General features: G+C 42.5%; 1 protein-coding gene across 1 annotated transcript in view; it reads right to left on the minus strand.

Moving 5' to 3' along the window:
* The window catches only part of ADAMTS17 (ADAM metallopeptidase with thrombospondin type 1 motif 17), a 368,163-nt gene that overhangs the window by 338,541 nt on the left and 11,321 nt on the right, over positions 1–18,301 (minus strand). The window contains exon 3 of the mRNA XM_029066734.2: positions 15,486–15,654. Within this exon, the coding sequence (XP_028922567.1) occupies positions 15,486–15,654 (169 nt within the window). The remainder of the gene's footprint in view (positions 1–15,485; positions 15,655–18,301) is intronic.

Genomic DNA, 18,301 nt, shown 5'->3' on the forward strand with positions numbered 1-18,301 from the left:
AAGCAAAAAGGTCTTCCACTTTTGCTATATTTCATTCCTGGTGGACAAGTGTCAGTACTGTTGATCCACTATTGGGGGAAATGCTGAGGAAGAAAAAGACAAACAGGAATGGAAAAAGATGACAAACACAGAACAACTCGCATCTTCTGACTCTTTACATTTATCCACACTCCATTTAGCGAAGAGGGGGAAGGAAACAAGCTGGGAAGGCCATTTTAGCTGAGAGCAGATAAAGCAGACTCTTGAAGGGTGTGCCATTCTCCACTTCAATCTACCCGTCAGACCTCAAGTGTCTCCATCTTCAAAACTCTCCCAAACTTCACACCAATTCCATGAAGTCTTTCCTGATATATTCACAACACTTCAGTTACACCAACACTCACAGCCATCCTTAGGACTGATGTATTTTTTTCCCCCCATTCTCAGCATTTATGTAAATTCATTTACTCTGTTACTTCATCTGCCAAACTCAAGCTTCTACCTGGAAGCCTTATACTTCCTCCTGCTCCCATTATTTATACATAGTGTGTCTGTTAGACTGCAAGTCCACTGAGGACAGGGAATGTGCCTTACTTCTGTCATACTCTCCTGACATTGTCTTGGATTCAGTAGGTGCTCATTAAATACTATTTAATAATACTAACTGAACTCAGAGATTGAGCAACAAGCGAGAGGAGCAAGGAGAATCAACAAGGAATTGGTCCCAAGAACTGAGCCAAGGGGATGGGAAGCTACATAAAGCTTGAACTTGGCAGAGAGTCTAGTCACACTGGCTAAGGACCCGACAGCCACTCTGGCAGTGGCAAAGTGGCATACGGTCAGAAGCGGTGAAGATGCCGGGAAGGATGGAAGGGTGGAAGAAAAGGACTTTGAGAAGCAGCAGTAATGACAGGCAACCAAGATTGGACCTGGATCCATTGCCGTGAGTCTCTATTACAAGTGTCTTCCTTACAGGTCTTCCAGGGTGTGGAAGGAGTGGTTCATTATGTCAATGCTGCCCACCCCCCCCAGGCCATCACAGAATAGTAATGCTTCTAAGGTAGGGACCTAACCAAAGAGGGGACCCCCCCTCCAAAGAGGGCATACTTCCTCTTCCCATCCAACAAGGGAGGGAGTACCAGCCAGGCTCTGGTTTGCAGCAGAATAGGCTGAATGCTTTGGACAATAATTTCACCAACTCAATTTAGGGTAGGGTAGGGTGCCCAGTGATGACACTTGCAACATGGTATAGTGGATAGAGCCCGGGCCTGGGAGTCAGAGGGTCATGGGTTCTCATCCCAGCTCTACCACTTATCTGCTGTGTGGTCTTGGACAAATCTCTTCATTTCTCCATGACTCAGTTACTGCTTCTGTAAAATGGGGATTAAGACCTAGCCCTATGCGGGAAAGGGACTAGGTCCACCCCAATTTTCTTCTAACCACCCCAGTGCTTAGTACAGTGGGGTGTACTAAGTGGTACACAGTAAGCGCTTAAGATATATCACAATCATTATTATTATTATTATTACCAGTTGTGTCTTTGCTGACCTGGAGGTGAAACATGTTTTGTAAGTAACTATAATAATAATAATAATAAGTGGCTATGCGACATAATGTAAGCTCATACAGAATCTTCCATGGAAAGCTAGAGGACCTCCAGCATGTCAACAGGAGACACTCCTGGCCCCCTCTGTTCAAGAGCCCTCCCCGTTACCCCCGCCCAAAGTCCCTAAAAATAAGCGCCACTTCTGAGCTACAGTTTCGGCGGAAGGAGCTGTGATGTGGAGAGATTGGGCTTATAAAATCTAAACTCCAGACAGAAAACCATCTGGTGCTGTATCAGGACTGGAGAGAGGACAGACTAATTGAAAACTGGACTGTTCGTTAAGAAAGCTGACCAATAGTTTCCCTAATTCCACAGGCAAGTTGAAAGCCAGCTAAAAATGTATAAATGTATTTGAAGAACTAAAAGAAAATTCCTAAAGCCCACCTGTCCTGGCCCCCTCTAGAATGTAAGCTAGTTGTGGGCAAAGAATATGCCTGTTTATTGTCACATTGCATTCTCCCAAGCCCTTAGTACAGTGCTCTGCACACAGTAAGCGCTCAGGTGTGATTGACTGACCTTTCCATAGGGTATGGTATTTTGAGGCCATAGAACTGTGTCCCCAGGTTCTGTCACATTGCTTCCATCCCAGTTCTGGGCTTCCTTTGCAGCAGCTGGAATGCTCTGCTAAGTTGGGTAGAGAAAGCCCCTTGCTATAGTGTGATTTTCTTCCTTAAAAGACTCAGAAATCAAAAGTTACATGGCTGAGAACTGAGATCAGTTAGCTGAAAAAAGGGTCCTGCCTGTCTCCTGTGCTTGCAACCAGCAGGGAATGTGGCCTCAACTGGAGAAAGTCCTGCCAGGTCACATGTGAAAAAGAATCCTGTGTTACCTTGAAAGAACCTACTTTAACGGTTCCAGGCTGAATGTGCATCATTCCTTTCACAATGAAGGCTAAAAAAAAAAAAAAAAAAGAGAGAGAGAGGGAGACAACCCTAGCAGCGAATTGCTCTCTGTTCTTGCTCCCCCAAAGACTGAAGTATATTAAAAAAAAAAAAAGAAAAATGTAGGCATTAACAAAAAAAGTCTTTCCAAACAGATACAACACTTCAAAACAAAATGCTTTTTCCTCCTCATCTTCCCCAGTGTCTGATTTCCTGGCTCCAGGCCTCCTGCTGCTAGAGAAGATCAGCAGCAATCACTCACTGTCACCTATTCAGTCTCCGGCTCCTTTTCTCCCCATTTCTTTCTCCTCTGAGCAGACACTGGTCCTGATTCGAAAATCAGACGCTGCTGCAGGGGTTGGCATAGCTGGTGCTCCCCTCCCCGTCACCACCCACTGGAACACCAAGTCATCACCTCTGCCATACACACCCTGGCCGACGGCCCAGCATCTGAAATCTGCTTCTTAACTTGGACTGGCAGCTTGGTGGTTTCCTGAGCCACCTGGACAGCTCCGGTTGATGTTAACTTTGAACAATAAACCATGCATTCTTGACCAATTTCTGATTCAAGGCAGAATATATTATGTAAGCTGGAGGCCTGATTCAATGCAAAGGATGGACATAGTTGGTGTGTTTGTACACAGTCTGAGCACTCCATGGGTGAAGAATAATGAAGAATAAAGAAAATACACAAACAAGAGCGACTTCATTGATCATCCAGTTGGTATTTTCAGGAATTAGAAGTTGAGCAGAGAAGAGGATCTGGATACACAGGCACCAAAGAATATTCATGACCTTTTTGGGTTTACTGTTTACTTCTAAAACATTTTCCCTCCATTAAGCAAATTGAATGTTCAAGAAAAAGGCCAGTTATTAGAACAATATATCTTATGTTCTGTGTCTAGGAAGTGAGCATTGGTAAGGATGCTTCACTAATTCACTTTCCTAGAGGATTAGGCAGGAAGATCAGCCTCTGATTTTTTTTTAACTCTTGCAAGGGCCACATATTTGCATATACCTTAGGAGGTGTAAGATGGGGAAGGGAGGAATATGAAAGTCAGTAGTTCTGTCTTATGGTATCTTCTTGTTTCTTGGGTATCAACATTCAAATGTATAAGCCACTATCTAGCATTGTCTTTTCAATGAATAAATAACCAGCTTGTTCAGAAGGAACATAGGAGACGTTTTGGAACATGTGACCAACACAGGCAGGAGGTTCCTAACAAATGTCAAGCCAAAAGCAAGCAAGCAAAGACACAAACTGGAAAACCAATGAAGGGGAGAGGACTGCTACTACAACCCCTGAGCAGCTGTTCAAAGCCTACTCTTTCTCATAACCAGGACCAAAATTGAAGTACCATGCCACCTAATGCTTAAAATCAGGATAGACCCACAAGTCCACAGTTCAGGGGTAATTTTGGTAGGAAAAAAACAACAAAAAACAAGAAACCAACTCCCCGGCATGCACCATCTGCTAGTTCTCTAGGCATTTGTCCTGGGACAATCAGTTATTCATTTTGATTACTATATTTGTAGGTATTTTAATGTCTGTCACTTCCATTGGAGTATAAACCTCTTGTGGGCAGGGAATGGGTCATTTTTTTTTGTGTGCTTTCCAAGCACTTTTGAATCAAGTGGGCCCTCAAATACTACTACTATTACTATGTTAGTGACCTGTATTAAGAAAAGTGCCCTGAAAATGTCCCCGAATCCTACGGATCAAATCAAATTTCCCAAGTGAAGTCAAGGTCTGCATGGCACTGTCTCGAGAAGCTGCATGGCATAGTAGCTTGAGCACAGGCCTGGGAGTCAGAAGGTCATGGGCTCTGTCTAGCTCTGCCACTTGACTGCTGTGTGACCTGGAGCAAGTCACTTTACTTCTCTGTACCTCAGTTACCTCATCTGTAAAATGGAGATTGAGACTGTGAGCCCCCTGTGGGACAGGGACTATGTCCAACCTGATTTGCTTGTATCCACCCCAGCGCTTAGTACATGGCCTGACACTTAGTAAGCACTTAGCAAATACCACAATTATTAAGGTCAGCCTAGGACAGCACTTGGAGCAGGGGGTATCCCTGAGGTCAGCATAGTCACTATCAGCACCTCACCTCTCCCACATGCTAGCTCCACTCTTCTCCATTTACCTAAATACTATCAATTGCATTTATTGAGTGCTTTCTCTGTGAGGAGCACTGTAATAAGCCCTTGGGAGAGTATAACAGAGTTGCTAGACACATTCGCCACCCACACAGAGCTTACAGTCTAGAGGCCAATGTGCTCCCATTATCCAACATATTTCTGAACACCCGCTGTATGTAGCTCATTATTCAAGATACTAGTAGTACTCATATTTACTGAGCACTCACTGAGTGCAATGCCCTGTACTAAGTGCTTACAAAGTACAAAACAACCCAGTAACACATTTCCTACCCACAGGTTGCTCAGACTCTTTGCGGAGAAACAGTCATGAAAATACTTACAAATAGAGTAATCAAAGGAAATAACTATGTACAACTGAGCAGCATATATACACAAGTGCTCTGGATGAGTATGAATAAGGACATGAGATGTGGGCATTGCTAGTAGGTTCATACAGTTTAGGATGCTGGGAAATAATTAGTAAAGGTTTGTTATAGGTGGTGGGATTTTAAGAGGGTATAAAATGTGGGACCCCCAAATACATTTGGGGAACAGACAGTGTGATCCATCCTTCCTGAGATATATTATAGTAAGTTGCCCTCTTGAAACCATATTGTTGCTACCCTCTGACAACTTTTCCCAGGAAATTTTAGATCCCAGGAAATTTTAGATTTCAAAATTTGTTTTACCTTGCATGGCATGTCTTGAGCTGCTTGTTGAGTTCCACAGTTACAACGGAGGTTTCCATGGTGTTCAGTTTATAAAAACGACAGTCCAAGAGATATCAGTAAAGGGTCCAGTGATGGGTCTGGCACATTGTGGGTAAGGAATGTGCCACAAATAAACAAATGACTGATCTTTTGATCTTATCAGAGTGGAATGATAACTCTTAAGAATTTAATGATTCACTGGGTTTCAAAATAGCAATATAGCCACTCTTTGCCAAATTTGAGGGAATTTGCTGCATTCCAGAGAAGTAAACATTGAAGTGTCTGGAGCCATCTTTCTAGTCTCCAAGTAGAAATGGCATTTGAGCAACAGCTAAGCACAGCTATGAATCCAGTAATGAGGTAACTGCAACCAGAAGGCTTACATTTTAGTCGAGCCATTGACTTCTTGTTCAGAAAATGAAGTGGATGGGTTAAATGTTTATATTGATACTGGATTTCAAAAATAAGTGGGTTTTTTTTTAAAAAAAAGTCAGATATGTCTCATCATTATCATCTGAAGCTTGCTTGGATTGTCCAATACTTGTGCGAAGGAATTTGCTGACACAGGGTAGTAACTTTGCCTTTGAGGCAGTTAATAATCTGCCATGCTTGACTACCCATGCGAATCACATACAATCCTTCTATGGTACTAAGCCATTTTTCATTTTTAATGCTATTCAAGGGAGAAGCCAGCTATTCTATAGGGCTTTTTTGCAGTTCCAGAATCATTGAAATGCATAATTCAGTTAAAAACCATTTATCCTGCTCATCCCAGCATGACACAGTACCTTTTCAAGCCTCTAAGAGATCCCTATTGGGGCTGAAATACTTGACCAAGCTGAGCTCCAGGAATTTAGGGCTTATACTAGCCTGACACCTGGCTTCTAGTGATCTGGGGTCAGTTCTGAATGATGCATTGCAAATGCTGTGGTTTCTCTGCTGCTGGGATCTGTAGTCCCAACAGATGAGCCAGGATTCCAATATGAATTCTACACTGTGCAAGGGCAACTTTTAATGACAGGGCTATTTCCCCCATATTTGTTGGTATTCCTGAACTCTGCCAGCAGAAGACCCAGAATATTGGGATAGCAAAGGAAGAAGGGAGCCAACCTCACTCTTTTCCAGTTCAATCTCTTTTATTTCCCATGGTTGTGCCAGGGGACTAAACTAGGCCTAAGACTCATCTCATGTCAATTAAGGTATAAAGGTAGCACAGTTCAGTATTGGTTTCTAATGGATAATCGATCAGCTCCTGTATTAGGCCATCTTCTAAAAGTTTCATTTTAGAGCAGATGTAGATGAACTATACTGAAAGACTATTTTTCATTGTGATAAAGCCAATGCTGAGATAATTAAAATTTACCCTTGAGCAATATTTGATCTCATGGTACACATTCAGTTATTTTGTCACTGTAAATATTTTTAGGCCTGTCTCACCCCACTCCAAAGTCCTCCTTGTGGACAGGGAATGTGTTACTTCTTTGTTTTAATAGTTCCCAGGATAAAGCAGTGCATCACACAGTGCTTTGCTCACAGTGGATGCTTAATAAATACTCATACTATGACTACTACGCAACTTTGGTGTTCTACAGGGTAAGAAGGCTATATTTAAAAGATTATGGACCCAGAAAACCTTATGTTCTACAATTAGATTAAGAACATTAGCCCCAAGGCACTTATGTACACATCCATAATTTATGTCTATCTCCTCCTCTACGGTGTAAGCTTGTTGTGGGCAGGGAATGTGTCTGTTATCTTGTCATATTGTACTCTCCCAAGCAGTTAGTACAGTGCTCTACACATAGTAAGTGCTCAATAAATGCAATTGACTATCCCTATGTCTCTTCCCACTCTCCAGAATAGCTTCAGTTGCTAGAATGCAGTGGCCTCTCCCACCACCAACTTGATTTTCCTCAATAACTCAGATACCTGCTGCTATTTTGCAATCAGGCCCCTAGCTATTTTCACCTCCACCCCTTTCTGCCTCCCCCTTTCTCTGCTGTCAGAGTAACCAAATCCATTCCCCTCCTTCCCTTCTCTGCTCTTCAGCCCAGTCCAGCAAAAGTCATAGATATCCTGATATCCTGTAATACAAGATGAACCAGTAGGTAGAGAAGTGCACAGCATCCATTTTTTAAAATGATTGCTGTTAATGGCCCTTTCTGTTAGACAAAATAACCAAGAGTTTACTATTTTTCCATATGGAAATAAGGATAACCAAATTACTCCATTTGCCAAGCCATCATTAGAAAATCTTATTCCTTCCCTTCCATTTCAGAAGCAATTTACTTGGGCCCAAGGACCCATGACCAATACACTGATCTATATAGCATCCAAATTTCCTAGACCTAACTTTGGGTTTTCTAAAATCTACTACACATAAATTTGTAATAGTTTGATGTGCTTCTAGATTGTTCAAGAATGATTTTATTCTTTTCAAAACAAGACTGACAGACATTCCTGCTAGAGAATGTAAGAAATTTCTTAATAATGTTGGTATTTGTTAAGTGCTTACTATGTGCAGAGCACTGTTCTAAGCACTGGAGGAGATACAGGGTAATCAGGTTGTCCCACGTGAGGCTCACAGTCTTAATCCCCATTTTACAGATGAGGGAACTGAGGCACAGAGACATTAAGTGACTTGCCCACAGTCACACAGCTGACAAATGGTGGAGCCGGCATTCAAACCCATGACCTCTGACTCCCAAGCCCGGGCTCTTTCCACTGAACCATGCTGTTCTTCAAAATAAATGCTCTAAAAATATCTTGGTCATAGGTATTCATGTGGACACAGTTTATGGAACACAGACTGTGAGTTCCTTATGGACCAGAAACCATTTTTAAATTTGATTGTCTTGCATTACCCAAGCACTTAGCACATAATAAAAACATACCCAGAAGAAGAAAAGTGATAATGCGTGAGGCAAGATCCCAACATGGCCCTCATTCAATAGTATTTACTGAGCGTTTACTATGTGCAGAGCACTGCACTAAGCACTAAGGACTTGGGAGAATACAGTATAACAGATAAGTTTGATAGACAAAGGTAAATATATATATATATGATTATTAAACATATGAGAAGCAGCGTGGCTTAGCAGATAGAGCATGGACCTGGGAGTTAGAAGGTCATGGGTTCTAAACCCAGCTCCACCACATATCTGCTGTGTGACCTTGGGCAAGGCCCTTCACTTCTCTGGGCCTCAGTCACCTCATCTGTAAAATGGGGATTAAGAGTGTGAGTCCTCTGTGGAACAGGGACTTTGTCCAACCTGACTAACATATCTACCACACTTATAACAGTGCTTGGCACATAGTAAGTGCTTAACAAGTATCATAATTAGCATTATCATTATTTAACACTTACCAAGCACAAGTGGAGAAGCCTTTGGGACAAATCTAAAATGAGAGCTCTATGTGGATGATTCCCAAATACACATCTACATCTCCAGCCCTGACTTCTCTCCTTCTCTGTGGTTTCACATTGCCTCTTCCTTCAGGACATGTCTAGATGGATGACGCCCCTACACCTCAAACTAACCACGTCCAAAACAGAAGTCTATATCTTCCCACCCAAATCTGTCCTCCCCATCACTGTAGACAATATCACTATCATCCCTATCTCACAAGTCTGTAACCTTGGGACTACCCTCGACTCATCTTTCTCATTCAACCCACATATTTGACGTCACCAAATCCTGTCAGTTGGACCTTCACAACATTACTAAAATCCACCCTTTCCTCTCCAACTATTATGCTGATCCAAGCACTTCTATCTCACCTGACTACTGAATCTTCCTCGTTGCTGACTTACCTGCTTCCTCTCTCTCCCTACTCCTATCCATACTTCACTCTACTGCCTAGCTCAGTCCATGTCTCTTTTCTCCTCAAGAACCTCCAGTAGTTGTGCATCCATCTCCACATCAAATAGAAACTCCATACCATCCACTTTAAAGCACTCCATCAGCTCACCCCTTCCTACTTCACCAATCTCTTACTGCAATCCAGGCTGCACATTTTGCTCCTCTCACACCAGCTTGCTTACTGTGCCCCCATCTCATCTATCTCACCACTGACCCCGATGCCACATTCTCCCCTGACCTGGAACTTCCTATATGGCAGACCACCACTCTCCCAACCTTCAAAGCCTTATTAAGGTCACATCTCCCCCAAGAGGCCTTCCAATTAAGCTCTCTTCTTCCCAGCTCCCTCTCCCTTCTGCTTCATCTATGCACTTGGATGTGTGACCTTTGGGCACTTGATTTTGGCCCATTGCACTTATGTACATATCTATAATACATTATAAATTATTTATTTTAATGTTTGCCTCCCTCTCTAGGCTCTAAAGTTTGTCATGGGCAGGGAATAGGTCTACCAACTCTGCTGTATTGTATTTTCCCAAGTGCTTAGTACAGTGCTCTGCATACAATAAGCACTTAAATACCAATGACTGATGAAATCCGTGTAATATTTACACAAAGTGTCTACCAACTCTGTTATATTGTAATCTCCCAAGTGCTTAAGTACAATGCTCTGCACAAGGTAAGTGCTCAGTAAAGATGATTGATTTATATTAGGATCATAAAAGCACTTTCCAAGCCTTATGTAGTTGCAAGAATACATGCTGTGCCTCACCATACCCCACAGAAGAAAATTATTCTCATCTGACATTCTCCTCTCCCAATACCATTTACTTAGCAGGCCCCAGATGCCTATACTGGAAACCAAATTCGGTAGAATCAGATCCTACCCAATCATTGCCCCATAGAGCTTTAACTTGTGAAAGAATGATGTCCTAATATCTCATTTAGAAGATCCATGACTATTCTTTATGACATCTCCTAAATGCAACATTCGTTTTGAATTTCTTCAACCTTCAATTGGACTTGGAGAGATGACAGTTCCTCTTCCTCATTTAATGACTGTTGTTCTTTAGAAAGTTTATTCAAGATTAGCACCCCAAATCCTACTATATCTTCTCAGGGAAGTCAGCCATTCTGGGTAATCAAACCCTTCAGATGTTTGTCGAATTCAAAGTGACTGAGGTCTGACCAGCCAGAAATACTAATTTTTGCCACAAGTCTGTAATTTCCATTGATACATCCTATCTCCATGAGAAGATCCCTCTCATAATCTTAGTCCATGATATAAAGCTACATGTTTGGAAAGAGAATCTATTAGTCATCACAATTTAATATATTTGAGCCTGAAGCCCTGTCTGAACTCTTAATGCCTCCTAAACTGCAACCAGGTACACTAACAAAGGGAGCGATGCAAATCAATTTGACCAGTGGCATAAATCATAACTGAGAGAATTCAAGAACCTCAATTCTCAACCTCTAAGAACAATACCACCATTGTTTCCTGTCAAGAGGCGTGGGGAGGGGAGAAGAGGAAGAAGGGATAGAGGAGGTAAAGGCAGGAAGAGAAGAAAAAAGAGATACTATTTCTCTGAAATTTCCATTTTAGCCATCCAGAAATGAGTAGCATTTCATTCATTCATTCAGTCAGTCATATTTATTGAGTGCTTACTCTGTGCAGAGCATTGTACTAAACGCCTGGGGGAGTGCAATATAAACAGATATTCCCTACCCATGACATGCTTACAGTCTAGAGGGGGAGACAGACATTATAGAAATAAATTACACATATGTACACAAGTGATATGGGATGGGGCGGGCAAGGAAGGGGGGGTGGCGGCGGTGCAAGGAAGGGGAATGAATAAAGGGAGCAAGTCAGGGGGATGCAGAAGGGAGAAGGAGAAGAGGAAACGAGGGCTTAATCAGGGAAGAAATTTCCAACCAGACAGTTGAGAAACTCATTGGTCCCAAAGTCCAATAATTTGGTCAGCAATTTCCTGCATAAAGAACATTTTAATGTAGCATAAGGAATCTTCTTGGTTTAATCAATCAATCTGGAAACATTCAGTGTTCTACTAGAAGACCAGTGGCAAATCCAGAAAACAGATTGCATAACTCAATCAATACCCAAGCCAGTTCATCATTCTGCTCTGTTTACCCTTGTTTTTTCCCCCACTGTGTAATGAAGAATCAGATACCTATGGCCCACTTCTCTTATTGGGCTAACGACTGGTGGAGTTTTTTAAGAATGATCAACAAGAGAAGGTAAATGGGTAAAGAGACAGGATACGGAGATTAGGTTAGACTAGAGCAGTGCCCAAGATTGGGTATCCTTGGTTTCAAATTAGAGGAACAATTGCCTAGTTTAGGCCTGTATCTGTAGGATTCATTTTTTTAAAATGAACCAACTGAAACACAAAATACTGCAGCAAGATTTCCCTCCAATATCTTTCACCTTCCCATTAAAGGGAAGACTCCATTAAGACTCCATTAAAGTCTTAAATACTCTCAGAGATGCTGCCTAATATGGACTTATATAGGTTGCAGTCTACATCTATTTTTAGCACAACTTTGGTTGGCCATAATAACCACTATTTCAGCCCAACTCAAGTCTGTAGAGAATGCAAATCTAGAAGACAGTGATTAGAGCAAAGGCAGAGGTGCTTCGTGGTTCAACGTGACTTAAAAGGACACATACCTGTTTTTGCTAACATTCTGCCTGGAGGCATTTCATCTCTCTTTCTTAATCAGACACCAAAACGTTAAGAAAGCCCTGTCATTTTTTAGATTGAATTTAAGAGGAGATTTCCATTTCCGTTCACTTGTGCCAAATCACAATTTTAAGTTAGAATGGCTTTCAATCCTTCCCTTGAAGTGTCTTTTCAATGAAGAGTCTACATCAGAATAAGCCAGCATGCATGTGTGATTTGCCATGACAAAAAGAGTACCATTTCTCCAGAATATGACACACCTGTGTTGAAGCTGTGACTCATGATTAAAGACAATGTTACTATCTTCAAGTATCTTGTGTCTAGAAAGTTCAATAATGAAAGCTGGATTTCCAGCTCTACCCTGGAAAATGGGAAAGCTGCAGAAAACAAGGCTTTAAAGAATCTTTATAATGGACGAAAAAGTGTAAAACTAGTTCGACAGAGAAGCAGCAAGGCTTAGTGAACAGAGCATGGGTTTGGGAGTCAGAAGGACATGGGTTCTAATCCTGGCTCTGTCACATCTGCTGCATTACCTTGGGCAAGTCCCTTCACTTCTCTGGGCCTCAGTTACCTCATCTGTAAAATGGGGATTAAGAGGGTGAGCCCCACGTGGGATAGGGACTGTGTCCAATGTGAGTAACTTGTATCTATGTCAGCGCTCAGAACAGTGCTTAACAAGTTCCATAATTATTATATATCCATACATTTCCAAACCAAACTTCAAACAGTTGCACCCCACCCTGCCTTGCCATTTTATGTCCTGCCCCACTCTTGGGCTGTTTGGTGCTAGAACTGGTTTTGACCCTAGCTTCAGTGGTGATAGAAAGCATCTCCATAATGAGTGCTCATTCCCATGAGAAATCTTGGCAGTTAAGGTCTGTTATGACTATTTCCAGGCCATTTCACCATGAACAGACCTTTTTTTGTGCCACAGTGGATTAACTTTGCTATTTCTTAACTCCTTTTGCACAAGAGTTAATCCAAGACAGACAGGAGTCAATTAGGTCATTAGCGGGCTAAGCCTATTAAATACTAGACTTTAATTTCTCCTGTGACTACGAGAAATATTCAGCCATTTTGATGAATACCAGGAAGGTCTCTGACCAGCATTTGAAGACCTATACATGTAACATATGTAAATTTTAAACAACATTTTTATTTTTAAAGAGATGTTTGGATATATATGGTTCAGCTCTAGTCCTCTTCTGGGTGATATCTGTCTGGTTACAAACCAAACAGGGAAGGAATAGTAAAAACCCCAACAGTAGTACTATCCCTACAGCCCCACGGATTTACAGCTGTAGCTTGTTAGTCTCTCATTGTTTCTGCTCAGCCACTGGAACACAGAGAAGGCAAAGGAAATATAACTACTCCTGGACATAAACTTCTCAAGTGGGCCAGTCTTTGCCTCTTTCGCCTGTAGCGACTGAAAAGTTAAATCAACATTATGTAAATCTGAATTTAAAACTCACCTAACCAAAAAGTTGGCTAAGATCTTTGCCTCAGACTAATGTATTAAAAAAAAAAATTGGCTGCCTCCATTTTGGAGGAACAGAAAAGTTGTAATTGGCTCTGACATGCTCCTTTCACTGTTGTACTCATGTATAACTCAGAACTTCCTTACACTCCTGGAACAGTCATCTGTCTAAACACTACCCCTACCAAATAACTGTCTGACCTATCTAATACTAAAATCACTGGGAAAAGTGGGATAAAATGATTATTTTAATGGTAGCTGACTGAATTAATTCTATTGTTGAAGACAGAAAACAATTCTGAAAAAGACCTCATGAGCAATCTCCTTACCAAGTGTTCAGATGACTATACTGAGTGCAATCCAAGAGACTCCAACATTTTCTTCAAGAAAACAAAGATATGTGGCTGACTACAGGGGGATTTCCCACTGCAAGCTCATAAGAGCAGGAGGCCTCGAAGAACTTCCGAAAGCAACAAGTTCAGGAACTATCCTGGGAAAATCTACGAAGAAACCTTTATATGATCAGTTCTTAAATCCCAGCAGCATCAGATCTAAGATGGGGGAACAGCGCCTAACAATCAATTTGTTTTGAGTAGCCATTGTTTCCAGAATCCTATGAAATTTTAACATTTTACTTAGATAGCTATGTTTCTATTCCTGGAAGATTTCCATTCCAATAATAATATGGTAGTAGTTTTTAAGCAATTACTATGCCAAGTACTGAACTAAATGCTAGGGTAACTACAAGGTAATCAGGTCAGACAGTCCCTGCCTCATATGTGAGGGGGAGGGAGAATGGATATTTCATCTCCATTTTACAAATGAGGAAACTGAGGCACTGAGAAGCTAAGTAACTTGCCCAAGATCACCCAGCAGGCATTTGACAGATCCAGAGTAGAACCCAAGTCCCTTCCCTTACAGGCCCATGCTCCTTCCACTAGACCACTCTGTTTCTTGTTCTACAGTGAACAATACTGATAGTCATGTAGAAGCAATCATTTATTGAGCACTTATTGTGGGCAGAGAACTCTACTAAGTACTTGGAAGAGTACAGTATAACAGAGTTGGTAGACTATGAGTTTACAGCATAGAGGGAAACAGACAACATATATAAATATAAAGGTATATATATACACATATACACACACCTTTATATTTATATTTATATATATATATGTTGTGTGTGTAAATATTAGTATCAATATACATACAGATATATGTAAACACAAATATATTAATATTTATATGAATATGAATAAATACATTATAGGGAAGGGTAAATAAAGGGTGAAAATCCAAGTTCAAAGACCACACAAAAGAGAGTGGGAGAAGAGGAAATGAGGGCCTAAATGGGAAGGCCTCTTAGGGATGAGTCTTCAAGAAGAGTCAAGAGAGTGATAAGAAGATAAATGCCATAAGATGATTCTTCAATTTAACCATGGGAATTACAGAGTCTTTTTGTGTTTTGGGTAATTTGATTTGTTCTTGCTTTTACTAAACTAGCAGGTTGACAGGGGAGTTCCAAGCTCTTGCAAACATCTTAGCAAGAGCACAAAAGAACACAAGGAATGCCGTGATTGGTCAGCTCAATAACCCATTCAACCTAGTATTGTGTCTCCTGATGTGGCACCAAAATGCTTAGCATTAACGTGAAAATAATTACTTTCCTCAAGAGTCAGGAGCCATAGCCATCAAATCTTACTAAGGGCTAATGGGTTTAGAGCACAGTTGGCAAGACACTCCCCAGTCGGGGCAGTAACAGCAGGCAGACCCAGGAATACCTAAATGTCATCACCATACTGACTCTGGGAAAAGTTAGGGGAAGTTAGGGATAAGGAAAATATAAAGGAGTAGCAAAGGGAGAAAGGAAGGGCAAGATGTTAGATGAAGGATGGCGTAACTGCAAATTTGGTCTGGGATTTTAGTAAGTTCTTGAATGAAGAAAGGTGACAAAACAGATTCTCAAAATTTTCCTTTGTAAAAAATAAGCATTCACTTGGAAATGTAAATAATGAACAAAATTACCCAAAGGTAAAGAACAAATCAACTGCACAGAACTTAGAACTCTGCAGGTGTGTCTTTTTTCCCCTCCCTCATTTTTTGTGCTACTTCTCAAACCCACCTGTTACAACTTGGCAGAGTTCATCAGAAATCTGTGGTTTAGCAAGATGGCTGGGTTTTGCAGAACGTTTGCGTCTCACAAAGTGTTCTCTTCCACTGAATGAGGTCTGAACAGAACTGTTCACTGGTTGTATTAGCATCTGCTCTTGTCCAATCTGGATATAGCCGATCTAAGCAGAGAGGAAAGAAAAGAGGAGGGATAGGTAAAGGAAAAGGTCAATGCCACACTAATAGCAGACAACACATTCATTTCTGCTGGTTTTCTAACTTAAAATGTTTAGGCCTTTCAAACGACTCCTCCATACTCAAGTTTGGGAACAAATCTGTGTGGTCATTTGCATGCAGGACCAAAGGAAATTGGAGGAGCTCCAATCCTCCAGGAGGGCCTATCAATCCTGTAATTGTTGCCCTTGCTAAGGTTTTATCCTAACAATCTGCCAACTCACCAGGACCCTACTCTCTCCCTTTGTTGTATCTTTTATGTGAATTGAGTCAACAAAGTAAAGTCAGGAGAGGGGGGTGGGCATAGAGAGACAGAGTCACAAATAATCCTGAGATCACCCTGGGAAAGATTACTGAAGCTCCCTCACGCCTGCCTGTGACCTGGAACTTTTCACACTCCACTAAGAGGCCAAATGGTCAAGATTCCGGGTGAGCAGTCCTCTGTGTCTTTGATCAGTGGTGAGGCAGGGATCAGCCCTAGATCCGGAGTCCCCAGTCTCCTGCCTCTCCCCAGGGGAAACCAATATGGAATTAGATCAGGTAAATAATAATAATTGATGGCACTTTGAAGAGCTTACTGTATGTCAAGGACTGGGGTAGATTCAACAGACTCCAAACGAAACTCCTAGTCTAAGAGGGAGGGTGTGCAACTTTCTTATTCCCATTTTCCATATGAGATAACTGAGGCCCAGAGAACAATAATAATTGTGGTATTTGAGAAGCATCATGGCTGAGTGGAAAGAGCACGGGCTTGGGAGTCAGAGGCTGTGGGTTCTAATCCCAGTTCTGTGACTTATCTGCTATGTGACCTTGGCCAAGCCACTTACCTTCTCTGTGCCTCAGTTACCTCATCTGTCAAATAGGGATTAAGGCTGAGTGCCCCACCCGAGACAACCTGATTACCTTGTACCTACCCCAGTGCTTAGAATGGTCCTTGGCACTTAGTAAGCACTTAAATACCATAATTATTATTATCTGTTAAGCCTTTACTGTGGGCCAGGCACTGTACTAAGCACTGGGGTGCATATAAGCAAATGAGAAGCAACATGGCTTAGTGGAAAGAGCACAGGCTTGGGAGTCAGAGGCTGTGGGTTCTAATCTTGACTCTGCCACTTGTCTGCTGTGTAACCTTGGGCAAGCCACTTCTCTGTGCCTCAGTTACCTCATCTGTAAAACGGGGATTAAGACTGTGAGCCCCACGTGGGACACCCCTGATTACTTCGTATTTACCCCAGTGCTTAGAATAGTGCTTGGCACAGAGTAAGTACTTAATAAATACTATAATTATTATTATCGAGAAGTGAAATGACTTACCCAGGGTCACACTGCAGACAAGTGGGGGGAGAAGGGATTAGAACCCATGACCTTCCAGAGAGACAAGTAGCAAAGGCGGGATCAGAACCCAAGCCTCTCGACTCCCAGTCCCTTGCTTTTTCTACTAAACTATGTTGCCACGGGGAAGGTCTTTCCCGGGGGCGTACAGGCTGGAATCCCGCGTTCAACCGCGACTCAAATATTCCGTCTCGATGCCTCGTCCAAGAACAACGGAGAAGTTTTACTGGACAAATTAAGATGGTCTTAAAGTGGCCCCGGGTGACCTACAGGGAAATGCCACAGTTGCCCCCCACCCAATGTCACAATTTCTTGCAAATCACTGCAACCCCCAGAACACCCTGGCCGTCCCACTTAAGGTGCTCGGGTGGGCCAAAACAAGCAGCTTGGCTTGGGAGTCAGAAAATCTGGGTTCTAATCCCACTTCCGCCACTTGTCCGCTGGGTGACCTTGGGCAAGCCACTTCACTTCTCTGGGCCTCAGTTCCCTCACTTGTAGAAATGGGGATTTAGACTGTGAGCCCCAAGTGGGACAACCTGTTGATGTTATATCTATCTCAGCGCTTAGAACAGTGTTTGGCACATAGTGAATGTTTAACAAATGCCATCATTATTGCCATCTACCCGCAGCTCCCTGCATCCCTTCCATCTTTCTGGCTAAGGAAGGATGTGAGCGAAAGCCCCAACTCACCCTGTAAGGCAGACAGGCTCCCTGGGGGGCCTGGCACGGGGGTGGGCGGGGGGTACCCCTTGGTCGCACCCCGGGAATGCCACCGAAAGGGGCAGCTCGTTGGCACCACCAGCATCTCTGTGCTGGGAGGGGTAGGATAGGGACTAGGTGGGCATTAAAGCGGACCAGCTGGGAGTGGTTAAAGCGAGTCTCCCAGCAACAGTACAGGCTCTTCCCACGTGGTGAGGGAGGCAGATAAACAGACACCTCGTGGGAGGTTCAGGGCAAGCCCATACACAGCTCAAGCTCTTGTGACACCTAGCCGAGGTAGTCCCCCTAAGACTGTGAACTTGTCGTGGACAGGGACTGGGTCTACCAACTCTGTTATGAGGAGCTGGGTTCTAATCCCTGTTCCTCCACGTGTCTGTGTGGGCAAGTCACTTCACTGGGCCTCAGTGACCTCATCTGTAAAGGGGGGAGTTAAGATTGGGCAGTCCATGTGGGACAGGGACTGTGCCCAATATGATTTGCTTGTAGAATAATACTGGTGTTTGTTAAGTGTTTATTATGTGCCAAGAACTGTTCTAAGTGCTG

The sequence above is a fragment of the Ornithorhynchus anatinus genome, chromosome 5, assembly GCF_004115215.2.
Source record: "Ornithorhynchus anatinus isolate Pmale09 chromosome 5, mOrnAna1.pri.v4, whole genome shotgun sequence".
Lineage (NCBI taxonomy): Eukaryota > Metazoa > Chordata > Mammalia > Monotremata > Ornithorhynchidae > Ornithorhynchus > Ornithorhynchus anatinus.